The sequence below is a fragment of the Notothenia rossii genome (genome assembly GCF_949606895.1).
Source record: "Notothenia rossii genome assembly, chromosome: 3".
Classification (NCBI taxonomy): domain Eukaryota; kingdom Metazoa; phylum Chordata; class Actinopteri; order Perciformes; family Nototheniidae; genus Notothenia; species Notothenia rossii.
The window spans coordinates 34,572,349-34,594,580 of record NC_136901.1 but is presented as its reverse complement, the minus strand read 5'-3'; the positions used below and the strand labels follow the sequence as shown (position 1 = coordinate 34,594,580).

At 41.6% G+C, this 22,232-nt stretch overlaps 4 protein-coding genes across 6 annotated transcripts; 2 read left to right on the top strand and 2 right to left on the bottom strand.

Moving 5' to 3' along the window:
* Positions 1 to 1,117: 1,117 nt before the first annotated feature.
* Positions 1,118 to 4,109, top strand: ccnb1ip1 (cyclin B1 interacting protein 1). Of its 2 annotated transcripts, none has more exons than XM_079670191.1 (5): positions 1,118 to 1,172; positions 2,002 to 2,306; positions 2,418 to 2,564; positions 2,679 to 2,853; positions 3,651 to 4,109. In XM_079670191.1, the coding sequence occupies exons 2-5, from the start codon at positions 2,010 to 2,012 to the stop codon at positions 3,815 to 3,817; spliced, it is 786 nt and encodes a 261-aa protein (XP_079526317.1). In that variant the 5' UTR covers positions 1,118 to 1,172; positions 2,002 to 2,009; the 3' UTR covers positions 3,818 to 4,109. The 2 variants fall into 2 exon arrangements, with proteins under 2 accessions (XP_079526317.1, XP_079526318.1); XM_079670192.1 differs by having other exon boundaries at positions 1,160 to 1,176.
* An 867-nt stretch (positions 4,110 to 4,976) lies between these two features.
* On the bottom strand, positions 4,977 to 9,413 carry ttc5 (tetratricopeptide repeat domain 5). Its single transcript, XM_079670178.1, has 9 exons — positions 9,110 to 9,413; positions 8,012 to 8,144; positions 7,706 to 7,917; positions 7,244 to 7,394; positions 6,690 to 6,781; positions 6,401 to 6,604; positions 5,788 to 6,002; positions 5,563 to 5,707; positions 4,977 to 5,475 (listed from the first exon to the last, which is right to left on the bottom strand). Exons 1-9 carry the CDS (start codon positions 9,170 to 9,172, stop codon positions 5,356 to 5,358), a joined length of 1,335 nt encoding a protein of 444 aa, XP_079526304.1. The 5' UTR covers positions 9,173 to 9,413; the 3' UTR covers positions 4,977 to 5,355.
* Positions 9,414 to 9,814: 401 nt separating this feature from the next.
* On the top strand, positions 9,815 to 15,655 carry mettl3 (methyltransferase like 3). The gene is made up of 11 exons (XM_079670172.1): positions 9,815 to 10,037; positions 11,033 to 11,220; positions 12,306 to 12,758; positions 12,855 to 13,030; positions 13,502 to 13,715; positions 13,797 to 13,984; positions 14,338 to 14,376; positions 14,736 to 14,844; positions 15,075 to 15,140; positions 15,241 to 15,353; positions 15,453 to 15,655. The coding sequence occupies exons 1-11, from the start codon at positions 9,938 to 9,940 to the stop codon at positions 15,562 to 15,564; spliced, it is 1,758 nt and encodes a 585-aa protein (XP_079526298.1). The 5' UTR covers positions 9,815 to 9,937; the 3' UTR covers positions 15,565 to 15,655.
* Positions 15,656 to 15,755: 100 nt separating this feature from the next.
* Positions 15,756 to 21,008, bottom strand: LOC307032321 (uncharacterized protein). Of its 2 annotated transcripts, none has more exons than XM_079670209.1 (3): positions 20,785 to 21,008; positions 16,736 to 16,831; positions 15,756 to 16,635 (listed from the first exon to the last, which is right to left on the bottom strand). In XM_079670209.1, the coding sequence occupies exons 2-3, from the start codon at positions 16,818 to 16,820 to the stop codon at positions 16,463 to 16,465; spliced, it is 258 nt and encodes an 85-aa protein (XP_079526335.1). In that variant the 5' UTR covers positions 16,821 to 16,831; positions 20,785 to 21,008; the 3' UTR covers positions 15,756 to 16,462. The 2 variants fall into 2 exon arrangements, with proteins under 2 accessions (XP_079526335.1, XP_079526334.1); XM_079670208.1 differs by having other exon boundaries at positions 20,797 to 20,996.
* Positions 21,009 to 22,232: the final 1,224 nt, after the last annotated feature.

Genomic DNA, 22,232 nt, shown 5'->3' with positions numbered 1-22,232 from the left:
GGTGGATAAATAGTCAAATACAAGCCATAATTTGACTTGCAGGTGGTTTCCAACAGTCAAAAATCCGTTTTCCCATTCGTCTTATTAAGCCGGATGAGGAGTGCAAATGCGATATTTCTACCCTTTGATTTCCATAGGGCCAATTATCAACAACAGCGCACTGAGTTGTGTGCAAGTGGGGCCACACAGCCATTCCACATGCATGTATTTCGTGTGTTATCACCAAGCGTATAATACCCCCCCTCCCACCCACCCCCCCAGAAAAAGCATCTTACACTGGAGCTCTATTTAAAAGACAGAGAATAGATGGGAATCTTTGACAATGGCGTGCTGGACACAGTTGAGTGAGCATCTCCCCTCTCTCACTATGAACCCCCGGATCCACTGCTGCACAGCACAATGCCCCTCTTTCACCCCCCGCCTTTACTCCTGTACCACGTGGAGAATTGGATAAAAGAGGGAGAGAGAGAGAGAAAAGTGGGAGGGGGGGGGAGGAGAAGGGGGGCCATATTTAAGTAGGTGTCTCAGATTATACATATATCCACTCGGAGGCATGCGTAAGAAGGGCGTTATTTGATTTGGGGGGTGAAGTTACATGTTTAGGGTTTGGAGTGTTCATTAAAATATCTCACTTCATCCAATTTCATCATCACTTGGAAAATAACCTGAAAGTAAAGTCCAAATTTACATGCAGTAAAGTAACTTGCCACAGAATAAAAATGCTAATTGAATATGTTTACTCTTATAACAAGTGCATAGCCCGAGTTGTATGCAATCATAACCAGAGGTGGAATATACTCAGATCTTGTACTAAAGTAAACGTAGAAGTACCAAGGCGTAGGAATACTCATACTCATGTTACAATGAAATAACCTCTATTCAAAAATGTTATTCAAGTAAAAGCATAAAGTATTGGCATCTAAATATACTTGAAGTTTCAAAAGTAAAAGTACTCATTATGGAGATTGGCACATTTAAGGATACTATATTGTTTTGATTAAATGTTCTTAGGTACTTACACCACTCATAAGAAAAAGTTATCTATTTACACATTTTAAAATCTTCGTATAAAGTGAATGTGTCAAGATTTTACAGTTGAGAGTCTGAGTGGTAATCAGCCAATCAGAATACAGTATTCATTTAGCGTCACCTGCCGAGTGAAGAGCTAACTGGTAGGTTTGTAACTAATCTCCCGAAATGTACTTAAATTCGCCTTTAAAGTGTCCGCACAAGTTTATCAATATATACTTTAAGATGTCAAAGTAGTTCTCTTTAAAACCAGCGGTTAAACAGAACGCGGAGATAGCTGTTAACTAACTGAGCATATCAAATTACCTGCTATCATGCTAATGCTAACATTTAATGGCAGTTGACGTAACATTAAGCTAGTGAATTAAGCTAAGCTACATTGCTACATACTCCTTCACGCAGCAAGGTTTTGGGGAATATATTATTTGATTTGCTAGTAGTAACCCATTTTCTCATTGATCATTTGAAATAGATAAGTTGTCCAAAGTAAAACTTGGAGGCAAATGTTCTAACAATAAACATGGACTAAATATTACAATGTATGTACACAAAGATGTAAACAGTGTTTTAAGTATATAATGTTAAGTATCGAAACTCCTATGTCCTAAGGGATGTCCCTAAGCCTAATGATCAGAAAGGAAAACCCCCAAAAATGTATGAAATAGCAAAAGTCATTCAATGTTCACACACACACACACACTTAACTTTGTAACCCTACCTGGTTATTCTGTTACCAAATGTTATCAAATTGGTTCTTGAATTTGTAAAACCTCTTTCAATATAATACCAAAGAGTGTGTGTCACATAGCCTTAGACCTGATATAGCATTAGACTATTTTTTTATTTGCTTTACCTCGATATTGTTAAGGTCTTTTAAAATCAATTGTATGTCATTGCTTGATATAACTTTCCGTTAATGACTTGCCTATTGCTTTGAGCTCCATTAATGACATGTTACTGTTCTTCTCACAGTCGGGGCCATGTCTTTCTGCGATGACACGCTCCTGTGTAACTTCCCAAAGTGTCGTACCAAGCTGGGCGGCTTTGCCTGGGTCACAGCTTGCTCGCATGTCTTCTGTGATCAGCACGGGTCCGGTGAGTTCAGCCGCTCCCCCGCGATCTGCCCGGCCTGCTCCTCTGCGCTGTCAGGGAAGCTGGACATTGTGAGGACAGAGCTGTCGCCATCTGAGGAGTACAAAGCCATGGTGCTGGCAGGTCTGCGACCAGATGTGATTCTGGACATCAGCGCCCGAGCTCTGGCCTTCTGGAGCTATCAGGTCAAATATAATCCTGTTTGTATGTATGGGAACATCACTGTAATTGTGAGTCTTGTAATGTAGTTGGTTACCAGTCGGGTTGTCTTGTAATTCCCTTGTCTTTGTAAGCAGGTCCATCAGGAGCGCATGTTTCAAGAGTACAGTCTGTCTCGAGCGGAGGCCCAGCTGAAGCAGATGGATAAAGTGGTGACTCAGCAGAACCAAAGCAGAGAGGTGGAGCTCTCCGGCATGAGGGGGGAAATCGCGTCCCTGAAAAAAGTAGACCAACTCAAGTGTAGATTTATAACAACACAATTGAAGTTGAAATTGACCTTAATATGACTTTCAATCCTCTTAGGGTAAACATTAAGGATACCACTCTTGTTCTTTCAGGTGATGGAGGAGTATAAAAGGAAGTACAGCGAGGTTTCTGAGAGGCTGATGGAGAGAAACAGGCAGTACCAGAAACTGCAGGGGCTGTACGACTCTCTGAGGCTGCGTAACATGGTGGTGGGTGCGGGGGACAGAGACATGCTGCCACAACCAGGACAGAACGACTATAACATCGGTAAGAACTTGAGATTTATGTTAAAGTTTTAGGTTAAGTCGTAATCTATTTGTTCAGGACATAAATTGAGGTTTTGCAGTAAGAGGTGGGTATGGTTTGTAGGAGTTTACAAACAATCAGGCCACAAATGTTGTCCTTCCATATACTCTAACATTTAAAAGTGTTTTGCTTTCGTCATACTACTCCCACTTCCACGGTTATTGGTTTTTTTAATTTGGAAAAACATTAAGACACTGGCTTTCCATCAATGTTATCAAGTATTTAATTACGAAATACTTGAATTAATATACAATTCCAATCTTAGCAACAATATTGGCACCAACTTATTGTCGGAAATGATTTGCCAGCAATGTTGATAATCAGCTATTCATTTTAGAAATTGAACAGGCAGAAATGGTGAAAGATGAAAAATGTTGACTGTAGTCGGACAAATCAAATAATAGGATGACATCAACAAGCTGTGAAGTTAACCGTTTCCTACATTTGCTAGTGTAAATGGCAAACACGGATTAATCCACAGGGAAATAATCATTTCTCACAGTCCAAATCAATGAGTTTGTCAGGAAAATCTTGCTTTTATTAAATCAGTTGTCACATCAGAACCGACGAATGACAAGAGGAAGGAAGCAGAGAGAGAATGATGTTAAAAGGAAAGACAAAGGGAAACCCAGCTGTAGGTTTTTTGTGGAGAAGTGGTCATTAAGGAAAAAACAGTAGGAGCCGATTGTCAATGTAAAAGAATTTCAAACCGGCATAACAATGAGAAACATCCGTCAACCCCCATTTGTGTGGCGCAGGCGTAGCTCGGCAGGGAACTCCCCAGAGGAGCCCACAGTTTCTCTCCGTGGCCCCCGGTGGGGACGGGCGGTTCTTCTCCTGCCTGGAGGCTGACGGAGCAAAAAACTTCTTCCAGTACAGCTCCCCCGCCAGGGAGAGAGGCCGTCCCTACATCAACAAGCACTGAGACGGCCACAACTGTTGAACTTAACTCCACTTGTTTAAAGATGCTAAGTTGTTCTAATATTTATTTCTGTTGGCAGTGTTTGCCCTGAGTGCATTTTTGTAGTTTTTTTCCTGTGATTTTGAACTAAACTAGGAGGGGAATCATATATTCAACCTTCTAAAAAGTGTGTTAAGGAGACAAGTACTTGGCAAGACATAGTAAAAACAACATAAACTGTTTCCTGCCTTGCAGTCCTCTTTGTTATCTTTCCACCAGATTCCACCAGTTCCAATGAGAAAGAGCTTTACCTGCTTCTAGTCGGAAAAACCTACAAATTGATAAAAAGTAGAAGTAGTTGAGCCGTATCTAAGTAAAGACAATGGGCGGCTTTTAAAACTAAGAAAAAAAAAGTCCAAAGAAATGAAATCAAACCTGTTCCTGAAGTGATACAGTGCATATAATGCTACTAAATGAATAACAGTAGGTGGTCTATCATGCAAACACTAATGGTTGTTGTTGATTGGAAGCATAAGGAGACCCACTGAGGTCTCGACTTGAATATTTAGGGTAATGGGGCGGTTTCTCTTGCATAACGAACAACCAAATCGTTCAGTATGCTGGTTCACCAAGGTCGCATCAATAAGGGACATATTTATAATTATTCTTTTTTAACAATGACATGATTATCATTGTAGTGAAACGTTGGCTTTTTTAACATAAGACATTTTGACATATCTAAGTTGGTAAGACACAGGTGTAAATAGACTTTCTCTCTCTGTGTGTGTGTGTGTGTGTGTGTGTGTCTCTCTCTCTCTCTCTCTCTCTCTCTCTCGTGTCTCTCTGTGTTTGTCTCTCTCTTTCTCTCGTCTCTCAGTGTGTCTTTCTCTCGTCTCTGTGTGTGTCTCTCTCTTTCTCTCGTCTCTCAGCGTGTCTCTCTCTCATCTCTGTGTGTCTCTCTCTCTCTCGTGTCTCTGTGTTTGTCTCTCTCTCGTCTCTGTGTCTCTCTCTCTCTCGTGTCTCTCTGTGTGTCTCCATTTTAAATCCCTAGTATTGTGCACACAACAGAATTGAATAGAGCTGAACCATAGGATATGTTCCTTCATACACCTGTTCTTTTCCTACTGAGAAGTGCCAAAGTGCCTGCCAGTAAAAAGATATTTCTTCAAATAACGAATTACCATTATAGTCAATTATTTCTTTACATACATTTTTGGGGACTCCGATGCTGTTTTAAAACAACACGTAAACAACATATAACCGGTAAAATGATTTGCTCAGGGTAAAGTCAGACATCATAATAATCATCAAATGTTCATTCATTTACAAAAAAAGATCTCCGTGTTGTCTCCACAACAAGAGAGTATAAAAAAAGAATATTTATAAATATAAACAAAGCGTCTATCTAAAGACAAAGTAACAGGGTGACCTCTATTTACAAAACAACACATAAAACAGGCACGAACTTTGAAATATTAACACGTCCACAATCATCAGAACTTCAAAAATCCAGGAAAAAAAACGATTGGTCCTCTTGCTGCGCTTCCTGCTGCGGGTGCATCTCATTCGCTCTGGCGCGTGTAGCTCACGGAGGCGGCGATCTGACTTTGGACGTTTTGTTTCTTGCCGTTGACGATGAGGAGCAGCGGAGAGTCCACTCGGATACTTCTGAAGTCAAACGACTACGGAGAGACGAAATGTGAAAGTGAGACCTTTTAGAACGACATGTATCTTTACAGTTTGAACCCTACACGTCGTGAGACACTGACCTCATCTTTATGCGTTATGCCGTTTCGTTTGAGCTGCGGTTCAGGAATGACTACAGTGTCTCCGATAAGGACGCCCCAACTGTTCGCTGTGTTGTAAACCATCACCACGATGCACGACTGCTCGCTGTCCACCATGCCAAACGTACTGGAGGGGAAAAGGCCAACATTTCACCTACTGCTCTCAAAACCAAGTGATCTATTAATGAGAAATGAAGCTGCACTCACAAAGCCATGCGACCCTCAGAAGCCAGGCTGAACACCACCTTCCCCAGGGCGGCCACCCCGGCGTTGAGACCGTGCGTGAGGGAGGAAAGAGTCCGGGGCTCCAGGCTGCCGACGCGACCAGTCGGGGATCGGAACTGAGGCGAGGAGCAAGGGCCCAGCGCCGACGTGTGGAGGTTAGAGAGCATCGTCCTTAACCTGCGCGCCTTCACCTTCCCCTGAGGAGAGGCAGAGACTGGAGGTCAGGGGCAAGACAAGAAATATACATGTGCTTTGCTGACACCTAGTGGTAGAAAAGTGTAGTCTTTTAGTTCATTTATTACTTCTTCGAGCTGTCATTTCAGTGTTAATTCCCTCCCACGTTGATGTAGAATGCTCCATTATTTAAATTAAACATTTATAGTAACTTCATTTCAATGTTAAACTGAGGTTTTGATTTTCAAAGAGTCTATAATGGTTTCATGGTAAATCATATAGGAAGAAAATTGATTAATTGATAACCATTTTGAATACGTTTAAAAACTTTGAAGCAAAAAGTGCAAAACATCCCTGGGTTCCAGCTTCTATTTGCTGGTTTTCTTATTCTGCTATTCCCGTAATGCATTTTTCTCCATACCTTGTTCTGTATGAGTTCTGTGACTTTCCGCAGATACTCCAGCAGCTGCTTCTCTCTCCCCCGAGCATCCTCCCAGCCCGGGTCCAGCGCCGCAGCTCGGGTGTAGCCGTCCAGCGCAGACCCGAACATCTCCTCGTACTGGAAGAGAGTGGCGCGGTTGTAATGCAGCTCAGGATAACACGAGGCAGCTCTGTCCACTTTCTCCTGCAAACAAGGAGGAGAGGATGAAAACGTTAGCGCGAGAAGTGTCGATAGATTTGAACAAACACGCCTAGAGCTCAGCACTCACCGATTGTGCATAGGCACTCATAGCTTGTTGAGACAACTGTGGTTTCTGTCCGCTGGTGAAAAACAGGGACACGTTGGCATTTCCCAGGATGTCTGTCGAAAACAAGAACTCATTTTAGCTAGGGATGCCAGAAACTGACCATGATCAAAATCGAAAATCGGACAGCCCTGGCAAATAATAATCGATTATTCGACCCCCGCCGCCGCCAATAAATCAATCGCACGTCTGACGGAGAGGGGGGGGGGGCGGGGTCGGTACGCTGCTGGCTTCCTCCAAGTTTACAGTACAGCAAACTGGTGGTGTGACCAATGGCCATTTACAATTATTAATACTATTACTATTATTAGCATTAGTCTATATTTTGGTTGAAACTAAGCCAGAAAAAAAAAAAAAACATAAATAATAATAAAAACGAATTAAAAAAAAAAAAAATGTGATTATGGAGACTGTAACGAATATTTGAATAATCGAATAATCGCTGGCATCCCTAATTTTAGCATACATTAGTTTTCTCTCCTCCCTGCTGAATAGTGGAACCCAGACGCTCTACTCACACCAGGAGGTTCCGTCAGTGACGTCCAGCTGGACCGCTTCTCGGGCTAGGACCACGCTGTCCATCACGTGCTTGTTGTGTACGTCGCTGTTCGCCGTCGGCACCTGCCTCAGAACCATCGACAGGTTGCGTAGCGACACTTTGTTCTGACTCTACACAGGGGGAAGATAAAGAGTAAGGAACAGGAGTTAATACGTTAACCATACATGGAGAGATAGGGATAACTCCACAGGAGTTCTATTCATTCAGAAACAACCATACACAATTATACTGCTTGCATTAGTGCCAGAAATTCTAACTTTTGAAGTACCTTGTGTATTACTGATTTGACTTTATGACTGTAAATCATAAAGGGGTTTCTTGTATTATGGCTTATTATGTATGAAAGCAAAGGGGACAGAATGGAAATGTATGCCTCTCTGAGTTGAAGACATGACCTCCTCTCTTTCCGTCTTTAATGTACCTGTTGCAAGGCTCCTGTGAAGCAGTTCTTGGCCCCAGTCAGGTCTCCCTTCTTCCAGTACTGCTCCCCCAGTGTGTTCCAGCCCTCCACCAGGCCGGGCTCCAGCTTCACGGCGCGGGAAAGGCACTCTTCGGCTACGGCGTTGAAGTCAGGTGACACGTTCAGGCACCTGCCCTTCTGCAGCAGGAACTCTACTTTGTGTTTTAACTGATCTGTGGGTGTTCGTTAACACAGAGGTACAGCGGGTGTGAATTAAAGTCTGGAAATTAAAAGGTCCAAGTGCTTTTGTGTAAATATAACACTTACCTTCTTTTTCCTCCAGCTTCTTCAGTGTCTTTTCCATCTCCTGTGCGACATCATTTTGTTTCCTCCCAGCTTCCTCCACACTGTGAGTCTCAAAATAGTGTTCTCTGAAATTATACAGGTCATCCACCAGCTCCTGTGATGCGAGGAAAAAAGATTGTAAATTCTTGACAGCAGTTAAAAATAGACCAAAGGCCCAGTTCTCTGCCTGCAGTCCAGTATTGAGTTAGAAAAAACCGTCTTCTTTTATTCAATAAGTTGGTGCGGCTATATTGCATAAAATAATATACCTGTAATTAACTAACCAATCCAAATTCAGTTGTAAACATCAATACATTCAAATGTAAGTGTATTAAGTTATCAAAATACAGGAAACCTGCCATACAAACTGGGAACAAAAGATGGCCATAACCAGACAAAGAGGCTCTCATGACAGACGCTTTAGAGTTGCATTATGGGAATTGTAGGATGCAGTTGTCTCGGTGCTTGACCCACATAAGAGTCAGATCCTTTGGTTTTGTGAAGCTTAGAGGAACTGTAATTCTCAAATTATTGAGTATCCCCAAATTAACAACGGCCAAATTATAGTTTTATAGAATTATTTTGTTGAGATGAATGTTAATGATGGGCATTTGCAAAAGGGGAAACGATCTGTGCACCTGCCGTTGGAGTCATGGTGTCCAACACAGGTTATTGATAAAGGATGATTTAGGATTAATAACACATCTGTAGTGTCCATCCTTGTTGCATTAAGTCTAAAGTAACACTGACAAACTGGTGACTCAGCAAGAAGTGGATAGATAAGCTAATAATGCACATTAGTCTGGTATCTGACTATCAAATAGGGTGACTGTAAAGCATATTCAACACGTAGAATAACATAAAACTGCACTCATACACCTGACGTAGTATTTTAAGTAAAGGAAAAAAACTAGACAAGGTATGTTCGCATCGCAGTTGTTATAGTAACAAGATGTCAAGCTAGCAAATTGAGATGCACACACAAGAAAACACGCCGAGCTCCCGAGAAGTAAACCAAACAATAAGGCTTAGACACTTAGTGGATTTAAATATGAGTCTTATATTGTTGAAATAAATTACCGTCAACATTTGCAGCTCGTTTTTCTCTTTTACAGGCTCTCCACTCTTCTCCTCTTCCGCCATCTTTTCGTTAGCAGAAAAAAAAGGCAGTTAGAAAAAAACAAAAAAGGCTGTTGGCAAATTGAGCAGCGACGAAAAAAAATTATTAAAAAATACGAAACAAGTATTTAGTCCAAGGTTATACAAATCAGATGATGACAGGAAACATTTATCTACCCAAATTGCATGAAAACAATGTATTTTAGCGCAAAGGAAATAGGCTTTTAATTTCACCTATAACGGAAGTTAGACAAAGTTAGACAAGTCCGTCTCTGAAATGAACCCGACGGGAATATATATGTTGTATTGGCGAAAATAAAGCTTTGAGTAAATGTTTGTAAAGGTATAATAATGTATGTATTTGTGGAATTCTTCACTTAATGATTTAAAGGGCTGTATGAACTTATTTAGGTTTAAGAAAATGTAAAAAGAACGATTAATTAGACAGTGTTGTGTTGACCTGTTTTGCTGATGGTGGATTGTTGTGTTGACTTTTGTGATTTTGGTTCCATATTACTGTAAGTTTTTTTAAGCAGCTGTGACTGCCGGTTTTTTATTTATTGATTGATTTTAATAAGGGGACAGGTACAACTAGATGTTCTTCTCCCTTCTCCTTTTCATTATTGACTGCCGGAACGTTTCTCACTCACGTTGCTGGTACGACACTTTCCCGCCTTGGACCATACATTATTTGCTCGCAACAAGGCGGGCCAGTGTTCCAACTTTAGTCTAAACACTGTTCATTGTGACAGGTGTCGGTGCATTTAATATCGTTGGTTTCTGCTGGTGATGTCGGACACATGGAGCAGCATCCAGGCGCACAAGAAGCAGCTGGACTCTCTGCGGGAGAGGCTGCAGCGGCGGCGGAAAGACACGGCGTTGTCCTCCGGTAAGATCTCACCACGGAGCCTCTGTACTAGCCCCAGGGCTGCACATACACATTGTGCTTGTTTTTGGGTCATCGATTGAGTATTTTTCCGACAAGTTAACTAATTATAGTCTATAAATGGTCCATGATAAAGAAAAATGTGCATGTTTTGTTTAGCGAGGCTACAATACCTTCTTAAAATGTCCTTGTTGCAGAGTTTGTTAGAAAAAGTGTTGGGGACACTTTTTTCATATTTAAAAACTACGACTGCGCTCCTGCAAACAATACATGCATACTGTATAAACCTAATACATGCTTAAAATACTTTTTTGACAACTAAAGCAGTAACTATGCTACGCTGCTGCAAAGCTATTCTCTAATAAGTTATTACTGATATTAAACGTGTCACATGTACAAATTGCACCAATTGGTTTTACAGAAATACACGCAAACAGTGTACAATTCTTAGTGCACGATATTTTCAGAACATTTTAAAGGGGTCATTTCCAATACATGTCCCCAGTATAACTCACGAGTATGCAACCTTAATCACTTGTTGAATTGCTACACTGCACGTTTTGCTTAACGGTTAATTGGGGTAAAGATATTTAGGGCTGCAACTAACTATTCAATTCATTATTGATTATATATTAGATTAATGGACTTACCTTTTCGTCAAGATAATTACAGAAAATAGGGAAACACGTCCATACTAGTTTGTCCTGTTTAAGGTGATGTATTTTTAAATGTCTGTCTTAAACCCACAAATAATGAATATTATGTATAAAAGAAAAAGCTGTAATTCTCCATATTTAGCGATAACACATTTTTCTGTAGATCTACTAATCGACTAGTTGACTAATTTAACAGAAATCTTTTGGGACCTGGAATTTAACAAAACACGACTGCTCAGTTATATCAGACTATGAATATAAGATAACTAAATTATCTTAAAACCTTTTTCCAGTACACATAAAAAATGTCTGTAAGTAAGGATGTGATGTTGTCTCCACCAGACAGTGGAACCAGTGCGGAAGGTTCCACAGCCAGGAGTGACAGCCCTGCTCCGCCAGCTGCCCCCCCCTCTCAGGAGGAGACGGAGAGACCACCGGACCCTGAGCTGGAGAAGAGGCTGCTGGCGTATCTCTCTGATCTGAGCCTTCCAATGCCAACAGACTCCCTCGCCATCACAAATGAACTCAGTGTGAGTCTCTAAGTAAAGAAATGCTTGTGAAAATAGGTTTAGTTCTGTATCATATAAACCAGGGGTTCCCAACCTTCCCAAGGCTAATTGTATGTAACAGCCTGAACAAATAATAGAACAATATGCATCCAAAACATATTAACATAGTTTAAAACCAGGATACAATTAAAACAAATTAGGACCACTGTACACATATTGATATAACTGAAATGTCAGAGAGACCCCTGGGCTTGTTTGCCAGCAATAATAACGTCATACCGGGGCGTTCGTTCCGGTGCACTCCGACAGCATTTAGCACTACATCGAGATTAAGATTAAACTGTTCTTGGTCATTTGAAAACAAATGCCGTTGTTGGACACAGACAAACACACCGAACATACACACACACAGCGGAGCTGAGCACATACACACACATCATGCGCCTTTGTGACCGGACATTTCCTTCATACAACGAGTAATAGGGGGAATAATCGGGCCGTTCGGTGTGTGTGTGTGTGTCGTTTCAACCACACACACCTCCACACACACCTCTACACACACTCCTGCATTGGGGAAAACAGTGAAGGCGGTGTGTACACGCTGGTGCTGCACTTCTCAGAGACTGGCTCCTGATGCTGCAGCCATTTCTTGAAGTGAGGGAGGTTTTACAAATAAAAAAAATAGCTCTACACCCCTGGCCGCAATGTCCTTAAAATGAAGTCCGAGTTCGAAATATATCTCAAATAATGTATGCACTGCCATTCCCCCACAAACATAACAGTCTGCGATTAAACGGTTGTCTCTGTGTGCTCCACTTCCTATTGGCACACCACCTGTAACTTTATCTGCGCACGAGAGGCTGAGACCTTATGCTAACCAATTTTGATTTATTTTGTATGTTTTGTATGAAATAATATGACTGGTATAAAATTAAAATAAAATAAAATAAATTAATTGAATGTTTTCTGATAAAATATTTTTATATATTTATAATTCTGCAAATATTACGATAAACTCTCAGCTATTTCGCGGCCCGGCAGTAACACGGGGGTTGGGGACCCCTGATATAAATAACTTCATGCTTTTAATGATTGTGTTTTTACAGTCTGAATCCACAGTCAGTCATGGGAGCATCCAGAGTCTCCTGCTTAAATTCTCAGCTCAGGAGCTCATCGAGGTCCGTCAGCCCGCCTCGGCCTCTTCCTCCTCAGCTTCCTCTCCCTCCATCGTGGCGTCAGTGGACCACACAAAGCTATGGGCTATGATCGGGACGGGGGCTGGAGCCCGGCGACCGGGAGTCAAGAGGAAAACGGAGGATCCAACGCACCACAAGAGAACTCCCGGTCTGTCGCCCGCCCTTCAGCGCTCGACTTCTCCTCCGCACTCCGCCTTCAGCTCGGTGACGCCGGCGGCCTCCACACAGCAGGCGGGGCCCTCGGCCTCAGGGAGCGGGGCCGACAAGAAGGGCCGGAACAGTAAAAGCCAGTCGTCTCACTTGGACATGGAGATAGAGAGCCTCCTGAACCAACAGTCAACTAAAGAGCAGCAGAGCAAGAAGGTAGGTGTCTCTTAGAGCTACCAGAATCATTGCAGAGTTAAATATACGCCTAGAAGTTTGATTGCTGATATGTTGTGAGGTTTTTTGTGTGTGTAGGTGAGCAGAGAGATCCTGGAGCTGCTGAATGCCAGCACAGCGAAGGAGCAGTCCATCGTGGAAAAGTTCCGGTCACGCGGCCGAGCCCAGGTCCAAGAGTTCTGCGACCACGGGACCAAAGAGGAGTGTGGGCGCTCCGGAGACACACCGCAGCCCTGCACCAAGTTACACTTCCGGTCAGTGTTCCTTCCTCTGCATACTATAAACACCTTTCTTATCTCTATTCATGTCACCACGCGTGATACAATCCTTTTATCAGGATTCTGTTCAAAGCATTCAGCTGTTTTTCATCCATGTTTTTTCTGCCATCTACTTGTATTTTCTATAAGAGAAATACTCTCATTGGCCTGAAGGGGTCACTATAATCAAGGTGTAACATACTACTTGTATTAGAAACACCAACACTTACTTAAAACCTATTAAACAAACTGACACCTTGTTTAAGCATTCACAAGAAAGTTTGGGATAGAAATTGCAAAGTTCTGATTTAAAACTTTGCTGACATTTGCGCAGGGTCAAATATTTATATTTTCTTTCCTGTGTTTACATTTTTGTGCGTTTTTATGGCTGTTTCGTCCAACCTGAAGTCATATGAAAAGAGTGTTTATGCAGCCGGTTTACTTTGTGACGCGTGTTTTTCTCCACAGTCGCATCATCAACAAGCACACGGACGAGAGCCTGGGCGACTGCTCCTTCCTCAACACGTGCTTCCACATGGACACCTGCAAATACGTCCACTATGAGATCGACAGCCCTCCAGACACAGAGGGGGGGCTCATGGGGCTCCAGGGTGGAAGCACGGAGCTGGGCCTGTGTGGAGGGGACGCCGACAACTCCGAGGGCAAACTGTTCCCCTCGCAGGTGAGGAAGAGAGAGGTGGGATGAGGGAGGAAGATGGGGTGAGGACAGCAGGACTAACAGAGATTGTGTTTCCTTGCGCAGTGGATCTGCTGCGATATCCGCTTCCTGGACGTCTCCATCCTCGGGAAGTTTGCCGTGGTGATGGCCGACCCCCCGTGGGACATCCACATGGAGCTACCCTACGGGACGCTGACTGACGACGAGATGAGGAAGCTCCACATCCCCCTGCTGCAGGACGACGGCTTCCTCTTCCTCTGGGTCACCGGCAGGTAGCCAGGATCCTCGAGTGTCGTGATGTCCTTGAACTAAACGCTAACTCACCTGGTCCAAACACCTTTTACTCTTGTCTTCAGCTTTTACCCCTGGAAACAATATATCATCTTTTTTTTTTTTTTATGGTAGCCGACAAAAGGCTGTAGGATATTCCCATTGTGAAAGTGTCCCCGCCCCCAAAACGCCTTTCTCCACCGAATGTACGAGTATACGTGGGATTTATCATGTCTTACAATGCGTAGTCCACAAAGTCTTTTTTTTCTACAGTTTTTCGACATTGAAAAACATTTATCCAGATCAAATTGTGTCTGCTCCAACTCATCCTCTGCACGTCTTCTCCTCTCTCAAGGGCGATGGAGCTGGGCAGAGAGTGTCTCAGTCTGTGGGGGTGAGTCTTGAAGTTTAGAAAATGCTCAATGGTATCCGTTATCTTAAGGTTGTGAAAAAAATGTATTGATTCCGTTATCATATTTGTTTGTTGTCTCATTGAGTCGCTAGATGCTAACTGTTTGTGTTATTATTTAAATGCACTGTTCATCGACACCATTGATGGTTTAAAAAAGGACATTTATTTAAAGGACGTTTGTTTTACTCGTCATTCATAGCTAGAAAAGCCTGCTGTTAACTTTGATTTTTCGCAATTGCATTCATAGTAACAATTTAGAAGTGATTTTTTTAAAGTGCTTAAATTGTACCATCAAAGCTTGCTGCTGCTTTTTTATTCATGTGCTTATTTGCATATGTCAGCTACGACCGAGTTGACGAAATCATCTGGGTGAAGACCAACCAGCTTCAGAGAATCATCCGCACAGGGAGGACCGGCCATTGGCTGAACCACGGGAAGGAGCATTGTCTGGTGTGTTTGTCTTCCTCTGTTCTTAGTTATCTTACAATCTGTTGATCTGCTTCTGTCAAACTCTGAAGCTCAGCTTGAAGAATCTTGCCTCCAGGGGTTTCTAACTCTCGGCATGTTCCTTCTTTGTAAATAAGTCCGCCCCATAGTTAAAAAGTGTTTAATTAAATGCTACAGGCTCGTTCTTTGTTATAGTGTGTCTGAAATGTAAAAACACATTTGTTTCTCTTCAGGTGGGCGTGAAGGGAACCCCTCAGGGATTTAACCGCGGTTTGGACTGCGACGTCATTGTGGCAGAGGTAAATAAACACCTCCTCTCATACTGACTGCTTTTAATGATTTTCTCCAGCCTGTAAAAGTGACCTCAGTTGATTTTATATTCTGACTTTTTTTTTCCAGGTCCGCTCCACCAGCCACAAACCAGACGAGATCTACGGCATGATAGAGAGACTCTCTCCCGGCACGAGGAAGATCGAGCTTTTCGGGCGACCCCACAACGTCCAGCCCAACTGGTAACGGACCCTCGTGTAATCTTAAGGCAGAGTATCTTAACTTCACGGTTTGTATGTACTGATTTACCTTTTGTTCTCCTCCTCCTCCTCGTCTCCTAGGGTAACTCTTGGAAACCAGCTCGACGGCATTCACCTTCTCGATCCTGACGTCGTGGCGCGGTTTAAGAGCCGCTACCCGGACGGCGTCATCTCCAAACCCAAAAACATGTAGTCAGTGGTCACAGGTCTGGAAGAAGTTTGTCTGTATGCTGTTTTTGTTTTTTTATACAAACTCATTTCGTAAATAAATGTTGTCAACAAGATGCATTGTCTGTTCATTTTTGTTTCCATCAAATATGTACTTTACTGTCTGCAGCAAAACATGACATCCATCATAAAAAAACAACGAGGACATTTGTCGTGTACATTTTTAGTTATTGTTTTTTTATTAAAGAATAAAGATACTTTTCTTTTGACGTACTGGAGATTTAAAAAACGGAAAATGGCTTATTAATCAAGGGATATATGTTACATTTCATTTTATGATTAGCGCTTACGGTTAATGTCCGGCGAATACAGGAAAACTGTAGGAAGAAAATGGTGTCAAATAGGAGGTTTTTCTCTTATAATAATAATAATATAACAGTGAAAGATAAGAAATGAGTGAGCTTAAGCCAAACATTAGTGAAAAAAGAAATGCAATTGCTTTCAAAAGCGTTGTGTCACATAGCATTATTAAATGAAAAATCTCAAATCTAAAAAATCTGCAAAGTGAATCAAAAAAGGGTCAAACAGTAAAAAAAGAAGTGGTGCACTTTCTGGTTGTGAATGCTGTAAACGAGTCTCTGATGTCTTCTCTCATCAGTATCAAGTCTGTCAGGGCTCAACACTTAATGCAAAGACATGAAACCCAAGTCTGTTCCCGTCTGTTCTCCGGTCCCTTGTTCAAGTCATCGAGAGTTCTTTGTTGGCATTGAGCAAAGAGGGGTTAAATGCAAACTGTGGCTGTGTGTGCATAGCTTTCTAAAGGTGACGATGGATGCGCTTGTTCAGCTATCGGACGTCTGGCATGAATGGGAGACGCACCAACTGGAGTCCCTTTTTCTCTCCTCTGCGGCGCTCTGTCCTCCTCAGTAGGTGGCGTCCACTGCGTTGATGTTGCTGTCCAGCTGGTGTCGAAAAGACAGCCTGGCCTTGCTGGAGAAATAAATCTGGGAGCTCCGACTCAGGTTTCCCGCTCCTTCGCTGTCGCTGCTGCAGGAAGTCGTGGAGCACAGGCGGGGCTTCATCTCCTCGATGGGAACTGAGGCGAGGAAGATAGAGAGAGAGAGAGAGTGAGGCTTTTTCATGGTGTAATATAACAAAATGGCTGTTCATTTGGTCTCTATGTAGCGGTTCCTCACCTTCTGCTGGAGGGCAGTCCTTTCCCTTGCAGCGCTCTTTACAGCGCCTGTAGAAAGGAAAACACTGAAGCATCTTCACACCCATCGTAGAGAAGTCTGTAGAGAGAGAGGACAGAGATATAAGGGAGATCAAACAAATGGAGCAAAAATGTATGATATGGTTGTTTAATGCAAGAAGTCCTCTTTGAGAATGACAGTCTAAACCAGGGGTGTCCAATCTACGATTTTGAATCGGTCGCGAGCCATTTTGAATCGGCCCTCAGCAAATTGTGTTAAGAGGCCCACTTTTTAAATAAATTCAATCAATTAAAGCTGAAAACAAATGTTAGTTGATACTACTGGATTAACAACGTGTCACATGTTCTGAATTGACCAATCAGAATCGAGTATACAACTGCCGCCGTGTAATAATAAATGATAATCTACCTACCCTATATCCTCTTATTATAATCAATCTGAGGCTTCTGTTTTAAGGAATGAGCTGCTAACAAAATAAATGATCCCTCTGGAGAGCTGTGATGTAGGCTGTTGTTTTTATTAAAGCATATTCAAGTATCAAACATAATTTAGATACATTTGATTGATTTTGCTAACTTATAACTTCACTTATGAGGCAATATATATAGGCTACCTCAACTCTAGTGAGTGGCCCAGACCTTTTGTTTATTTTTCTGTCTGTGGCCCTCGTTGAAAACAGTTTGGACCCCACTGGTCAGAAACTTTCTTTGAAATATCAAGTAAAAAGTTTGCTAAACCCAATGTTTTCCCTGTGATGGAACAGGAAGTCAATGAGCGACGGAGACGTTATTAACCCTCTGCTGGCAGCCAGATGACATAGAGGTCGTATGATGTATGCAAGATATGACTAACAGACTCCTGCTATTGTTTTCATTTGAATTAGTCTTTGTTTCTGAACTTCCCTCCCCTCTCTCAGGCAGCAATTGTGCTTTCTATTCAGGGGTTGGAGTTCATTTCGGTTTATCATTTCCCTGAGAATTGATATTGAGAAGTGAAAGGTGTAAATCTGCTGATTGTGCTTTGGGGTAAAAGGAGAGTTGTCTTTCTGACTATCAAACTTGTATATCTTTAACATGGTCAAACATCAATAGCCACAGAAACAGCTGCGTTGGTTGCAAGACGACCACAAAGAATAAAAAATACCGAAAAGATATTATGCAGAATAACAAAAAGGACACTCAAAACTACAGAGAAACAAAAAATGACTACAATGTAACCCAAAACAACTACGAAAATATTAAAAACAACAAATAAATGCAAGAAAATTACAAAAACTATAACTACAAAGTGATTAAAAACTACAAATTAGACACAAACCAACCACAAATAGGTGCGAAACAAATACTAGGAGACGCATAATAACTAAAAGATTTACAAATGAACTAAGAATCCATTTTAATGACTGAAAAGGGAAATGAAATGACCACGAGGAGACATAGCGTCTGAAACAAACCCCCCCCAGAAACCCCCCTTAGAGGGATAAAGCACTGAGTGCCATTCTTCATTAATCACAGATAGGAAGATTTGGAGATCTGTCGACAAACAGTAAACGGGCGTTGCAACACACCGGAGATCACAGTGTTGGGCTGTTTTTTTCTACCCCGTTTACTTCCGATTTCTCATGCTGCTTCACTCAGTGAGTCAGTTTCATGGAGACGTGACAGCTCACACACACACACACACACACACACACACACACACACACAAACACACACACACACACACACACACACACACACACACACACAGAGCATTTTGAAAACAAGCCACAGAGGAGGGTTGTTTCCTTTAAGTGACATCTCTAATTTCAGTGAATTCTCATCAGATTCTTTACCATCTAATGCACCACCCTTCTCCTTTTTACTCAGGTGTGTCCGTGAAACCCTATCCCATTTACAGACACAGTGAATCCATTATTGTAAGGTCAATTAAAAGGTTCTGTGCGTGAAATGAGAACTCACAGTATAGCACAATGTGAAGGAAAGAGAGTCAACAGACAACCCTTCCTACATTATAGCAATTTTCTTCTCCTATTACGCCCTAAATGCTTTACGTATAAATACCTTTTTCTCATAAATAAGAGCTCGCCAAAACACACACCATTAAGTCCCTGGTCAGTGGGGAGGAATTTTGGCCCCAGAGCATGATTGGCTGTGGGGGTCTGGCAGCCTGGAGGAGAAAAACAACCTCAGACGGCAAAAACGCTCTCATACACAGAAGGCAGAGGCAAAAGCTTTCACCAGAGAGGAGAGGTGGAGAAGGAAAGGTAATACAAATAGATGTGTGGTAGAAGAAAAGGGTCTAAAGCTGTCCCTTGACCCCATTTCTTTATGTTTTTCTCTGATGGCTCCAGCCTGCAGCACCTGAATAATCCGGTTTCACTGGCTCAATCAGCTCCCTGATGAAGCTGAGAATTGTGCAATCCTTCTGCGAAACATTAGCAAGTGGCTTTTTGCTTGAGGTTCCCATATTTTGGAGTGCATGTTTGTGCATGTGGCCGGGAAATCTGTGTGAGAGTTAAGCAACTCACACGCGTTTACCCCAGCGTGATCCCTGCATTTTCTCCCTTTCTAAACCTCACACAGTCCACACTCAGCCCCTTATCTGCTCTTGTAAACAATGTTAAAGAAAGCAGCAGAGCACATATGTTACAGTAATGTGATAATAATCTTCCCACAGCTCCACTTTCCCGCTGAGCTCCCCCTTCTCCACTCAGTCGGTCCCTGGGGTTTTATGGGAAAAAAAGTGCAGTCTTGTGTCACTGCCCACTACACAAAGCCTCATACAAGCCTGCCAGTGAGAATGACGCAAACACTACATTTTTTCATGTATACCTGACCAAGTGTGTCCATTAATAGCATTTTACAATCCTCATTTATTTATATTCATCACAGCCAATGGATGAAGCATTTTGAGGTGGTTCTCTCTTGTAGGGAGTTTTTGAAAGTTAATCGGGCAGTTATTGGGAGTAAAACGTATTGTTAACTTTGTGAAAACAAATGCTAGGGTTCTCTCAGATTAGCACTCCAATGTTGTCCACCGTAACATGCCACTAATATAATGGGTACACATGTTTAGTAGTGTAACTGAATTCATATTGCATAGGAAACTAGAACATTGGCAGAACACAGGCCAAAATATGCCCTGGAACCGATTAGATAATGGTTGTTTTAATGACTTTTGCTACAAAATAAATTGTTAAGACGAGTGAGGAGATTAAACAGTCAATATAAGGTTTAATATTATCAGTCAGTCCGTTACAAATTAGCATAATACATGTTTTAAATCGTGGACACGACCACAAATCTGGATTACAGACAGAACACATAAAAGACCATTTTCTACTTCCAACCAAAAGTTCGATTATCCTTTTGTCCCAACAAAAAAAAACTATATCTTCCACATTTTCTGACCCCACTGATAATTTGGCGTCAGTCCCTAACCTGGGATAGAGGATTTTTCTACACTGTTGAATATGAGAAACGAAGTTCCACCACTAGTTTTGTTATTTGTTGTTCTGTTTAACTTTAGTTGATAATTGCACTTTAAGGTGCAAAGAGTGAAGCGCCAGACAGGCTAATCCGAGCTTTCATCTACAGCACTACGCGTCACTTATCTCACCCACTTCCTAATTAAACTATCAAAGACGTTTGTTGTTTACACCATTGAAGTATATAAAGTCGAAAAAATTAATTCCTGCCTTTTTAATTGCCATGTAAAGCCAGAATACATTTTTCTTTAAAGGTAAAATCCCGTTTTTTCGGGCGAATCAGTTTTGCCAATTAAACTGACAGACATGGGCAGTTAAGGAGAATGATGGGTGCGCATTCAGACGTGCACAATGAGGCTTGACAAGTGTTTTTAACAGTTTCCACTACAAAAGGCTCTGTGGCTTCTTTATGATACTCCTGACACACCTCCAAAACACCACCCCTTAAGCTGTTTTGATAACAGAGGCTTGCAACTAGTATTATATCCTATATTTATCCCTTTATTTTGCGTCAACAGAGCTTGAAAGGTCTTATAAATACCTTATGACCTACCTGGTGAAACAGACGTGCAGAAAGTGGTTGGAAAATGGACACTAGTGATGTTTCCTTGTTGCAACACGACTATCCTCACTTCATCTGCGCCTTTTCATTCGCTTCCTTCATCCAAATGCGCTCTGATCTGTGCGTCCTTGTTTGCAGAATGGAAAGGTCTCCGTGGCGCGGAGAGACTGAACTTTAAATAGCTAATCCCCGGAGCATGCAGGGAGTGAACACGCCTCCCCTCCCCTCTAAACTACCTCCTCTCCTTTCCTTTCCTCGATTGCTGCCTCCCTCCTCACCCATCATCACACATACTTCCTCATGCATGCGTCGCTCTGTTATGTCTCTTCACATATTTGTTGATACAGATAACAGCAACTTTGATCAGAAATAGCTTCCTGTGTATAAATAACTAGCCCTGAAGGATGATGTAGGTGCACACAGGTCAAATTGACTCCAAAAAGAGTATGCATTAAGCTCATATGACCTTTTAGACAATTTCAACAAGATGTAATCACCATTAAACAATAGACTTTAATCTGCTGAAAGCTGTGTATTCATCACTGATGAAGCTGTTGTCACCTGACCTATTTACTAGGTCAGAGGTCCCATCAACTGTGGGGAATTTATTCCCGGCACTGGTAGATTATTATTTTATTTATTAACTATTTATAACCTCCCCCTTTATTTTAAACGTATTTTTATATTTAAGTGTTTTTTTAAATGGTCTGCTCTGAATGAAGCTAAGGGATATTACCACTTTAATATTTTTTTTTTTTCGGAATATGCAATTAAAGAGTAGCCTATGTTTACTTCCAAATCAGCGAAAACTAAATACCACAAGGTAAATACTGTACGTACAAAACGTTTACTCAATAAAAACGTGGACATAATTGAACATGTAATACTAAATAATATACGCTCAGTTAAAAACTCAACAAAAGTTAGATTTCTATAAGTGTTTTTTATTTAACCACAAAAAAAACGTCCCCGCGACCTTCTTAAAGTGTTTTATTATCAGCCCAACTCAAACGTTACATGTCAGTATATGTACTTCAGTTTTAGTGAATATTTCAAAAAATAAATATGAATATGAGACAACAGTGTTCGATTATTGAAGGAAAGGGAGAGGACATCATAGCCTGTTCAAATGAGAGGGTTTTAGTCATGGATACAAATAATAATTAACAAGCAACAGTTAAAGGCAAATGTCCATACAGTACATGTAATCAATTCTTATTCTTTCAAACTCAAGATCTGAATCTAACATGTAATCACTTTTTTCTTCTCTCATGTCTCTCATGTTTAATGGAAACCTGCCAAATGTTTTAAGGGTACATATCACAGTGAGAGCCAGGGAAAGTAATAAAAAAAAGGTGTAAACATTCTTGGAAAAAGTAACTCACGCTTAAAAGGAATTAAAGGTGTGGCTAGGTATCGCTTCCTTG

What these genes read in the sequence shown, in the direction of transcription:
- ccnb1ip1 (XM_079670191.1), top strand. Translation starts at nt 2,010, where the DNA reads ATGTCTTTCTGCGATGACACGCTCCTGTGTAACTTCCCAAAGTGTCGT. An exon ending in TGGCCTTCTGGAGCTATCAG is followed by an intron (nt 2,307 to 2,417) that starts GTCAAATATAAT and finishes CTTTGTAAGCAG; the next exon opens with GTCCATCAGGAGCGCATGTT. An exon ending in ACAGAACGACTATAACATCG is followed by an intron (nt 2,854 to 3,650) that starts GTAAGAACTTGA and finishes TGTGTGGCGCAG; the next exon opens with GCGTAGCTCGGCAGGGAACT.
- ttc5 (XM_079670178.1), bottom strand. Translation starts at nt 9,172, where the DNA reads ATGGCGGAAGAGGAGAAGAGTGGAGAGCCTGTAAAAGAGAAAAACGAG. An exon ending in TCACAGGAGCCTTGCAACAG is followed by an intron (nt 7,395 to 7,705) that starts GTACATTAAAGA and finishes CCCCCTGTGTAG; the next exon opens with AGTCAGAACAAAGTGTCGCT. An exon ending in CACTGACGGAACCTCCTGGT is followed by an intron (nt 6,782 to 7,243) that starts GTGAGTAGAGCG and finishes TGTTTTCGACAG; the next exon opens with ACATCCTGGGAAATGCCAAC.
- mettl3 (XM_079670172.1), top strand. Translation starts at nt 9,938, where the DNA reads ATGTCGGACACATGGAGCAGCATCCAGGCGCACAAGAAGCAGCTGGAC. An exon ending in AGACACGGCGTTGTCCTCCG is followed by an intron (nt 10,038 to 11,032) that starts GTAAGATCTCAC and finishes TGTCTCCACCAG; the next exon opens with ACAGTGGAACCAGTGCGGAA. An exon ending in CCATCACAAATGAACTCAGT is followed by an intron (nt 11,221 to 12,305) that starts GTGAGTCTCTAA and finishes GTGTTTTTACAG; the next exon opens with TCTGAATCCACAGTCAGTCA.
- LOC307032321 (XM_079670209.1), bottom strand. Translation starts at nt 16,820, where the DNA reads ATGGGTGTGAAGATGCTTCAGTGTTTTCCTTTCTACAGGCGCTGTAAA. An exon ending in GGACTGCCCTCCAGCAGAAG is followed by an intron (nt 16,636 to 16,735) that starts GTGAGGAACCGC and finishes TCCTCGCCTCAG; the next exon opens with TTCCCATCGAGGAGATGAAG.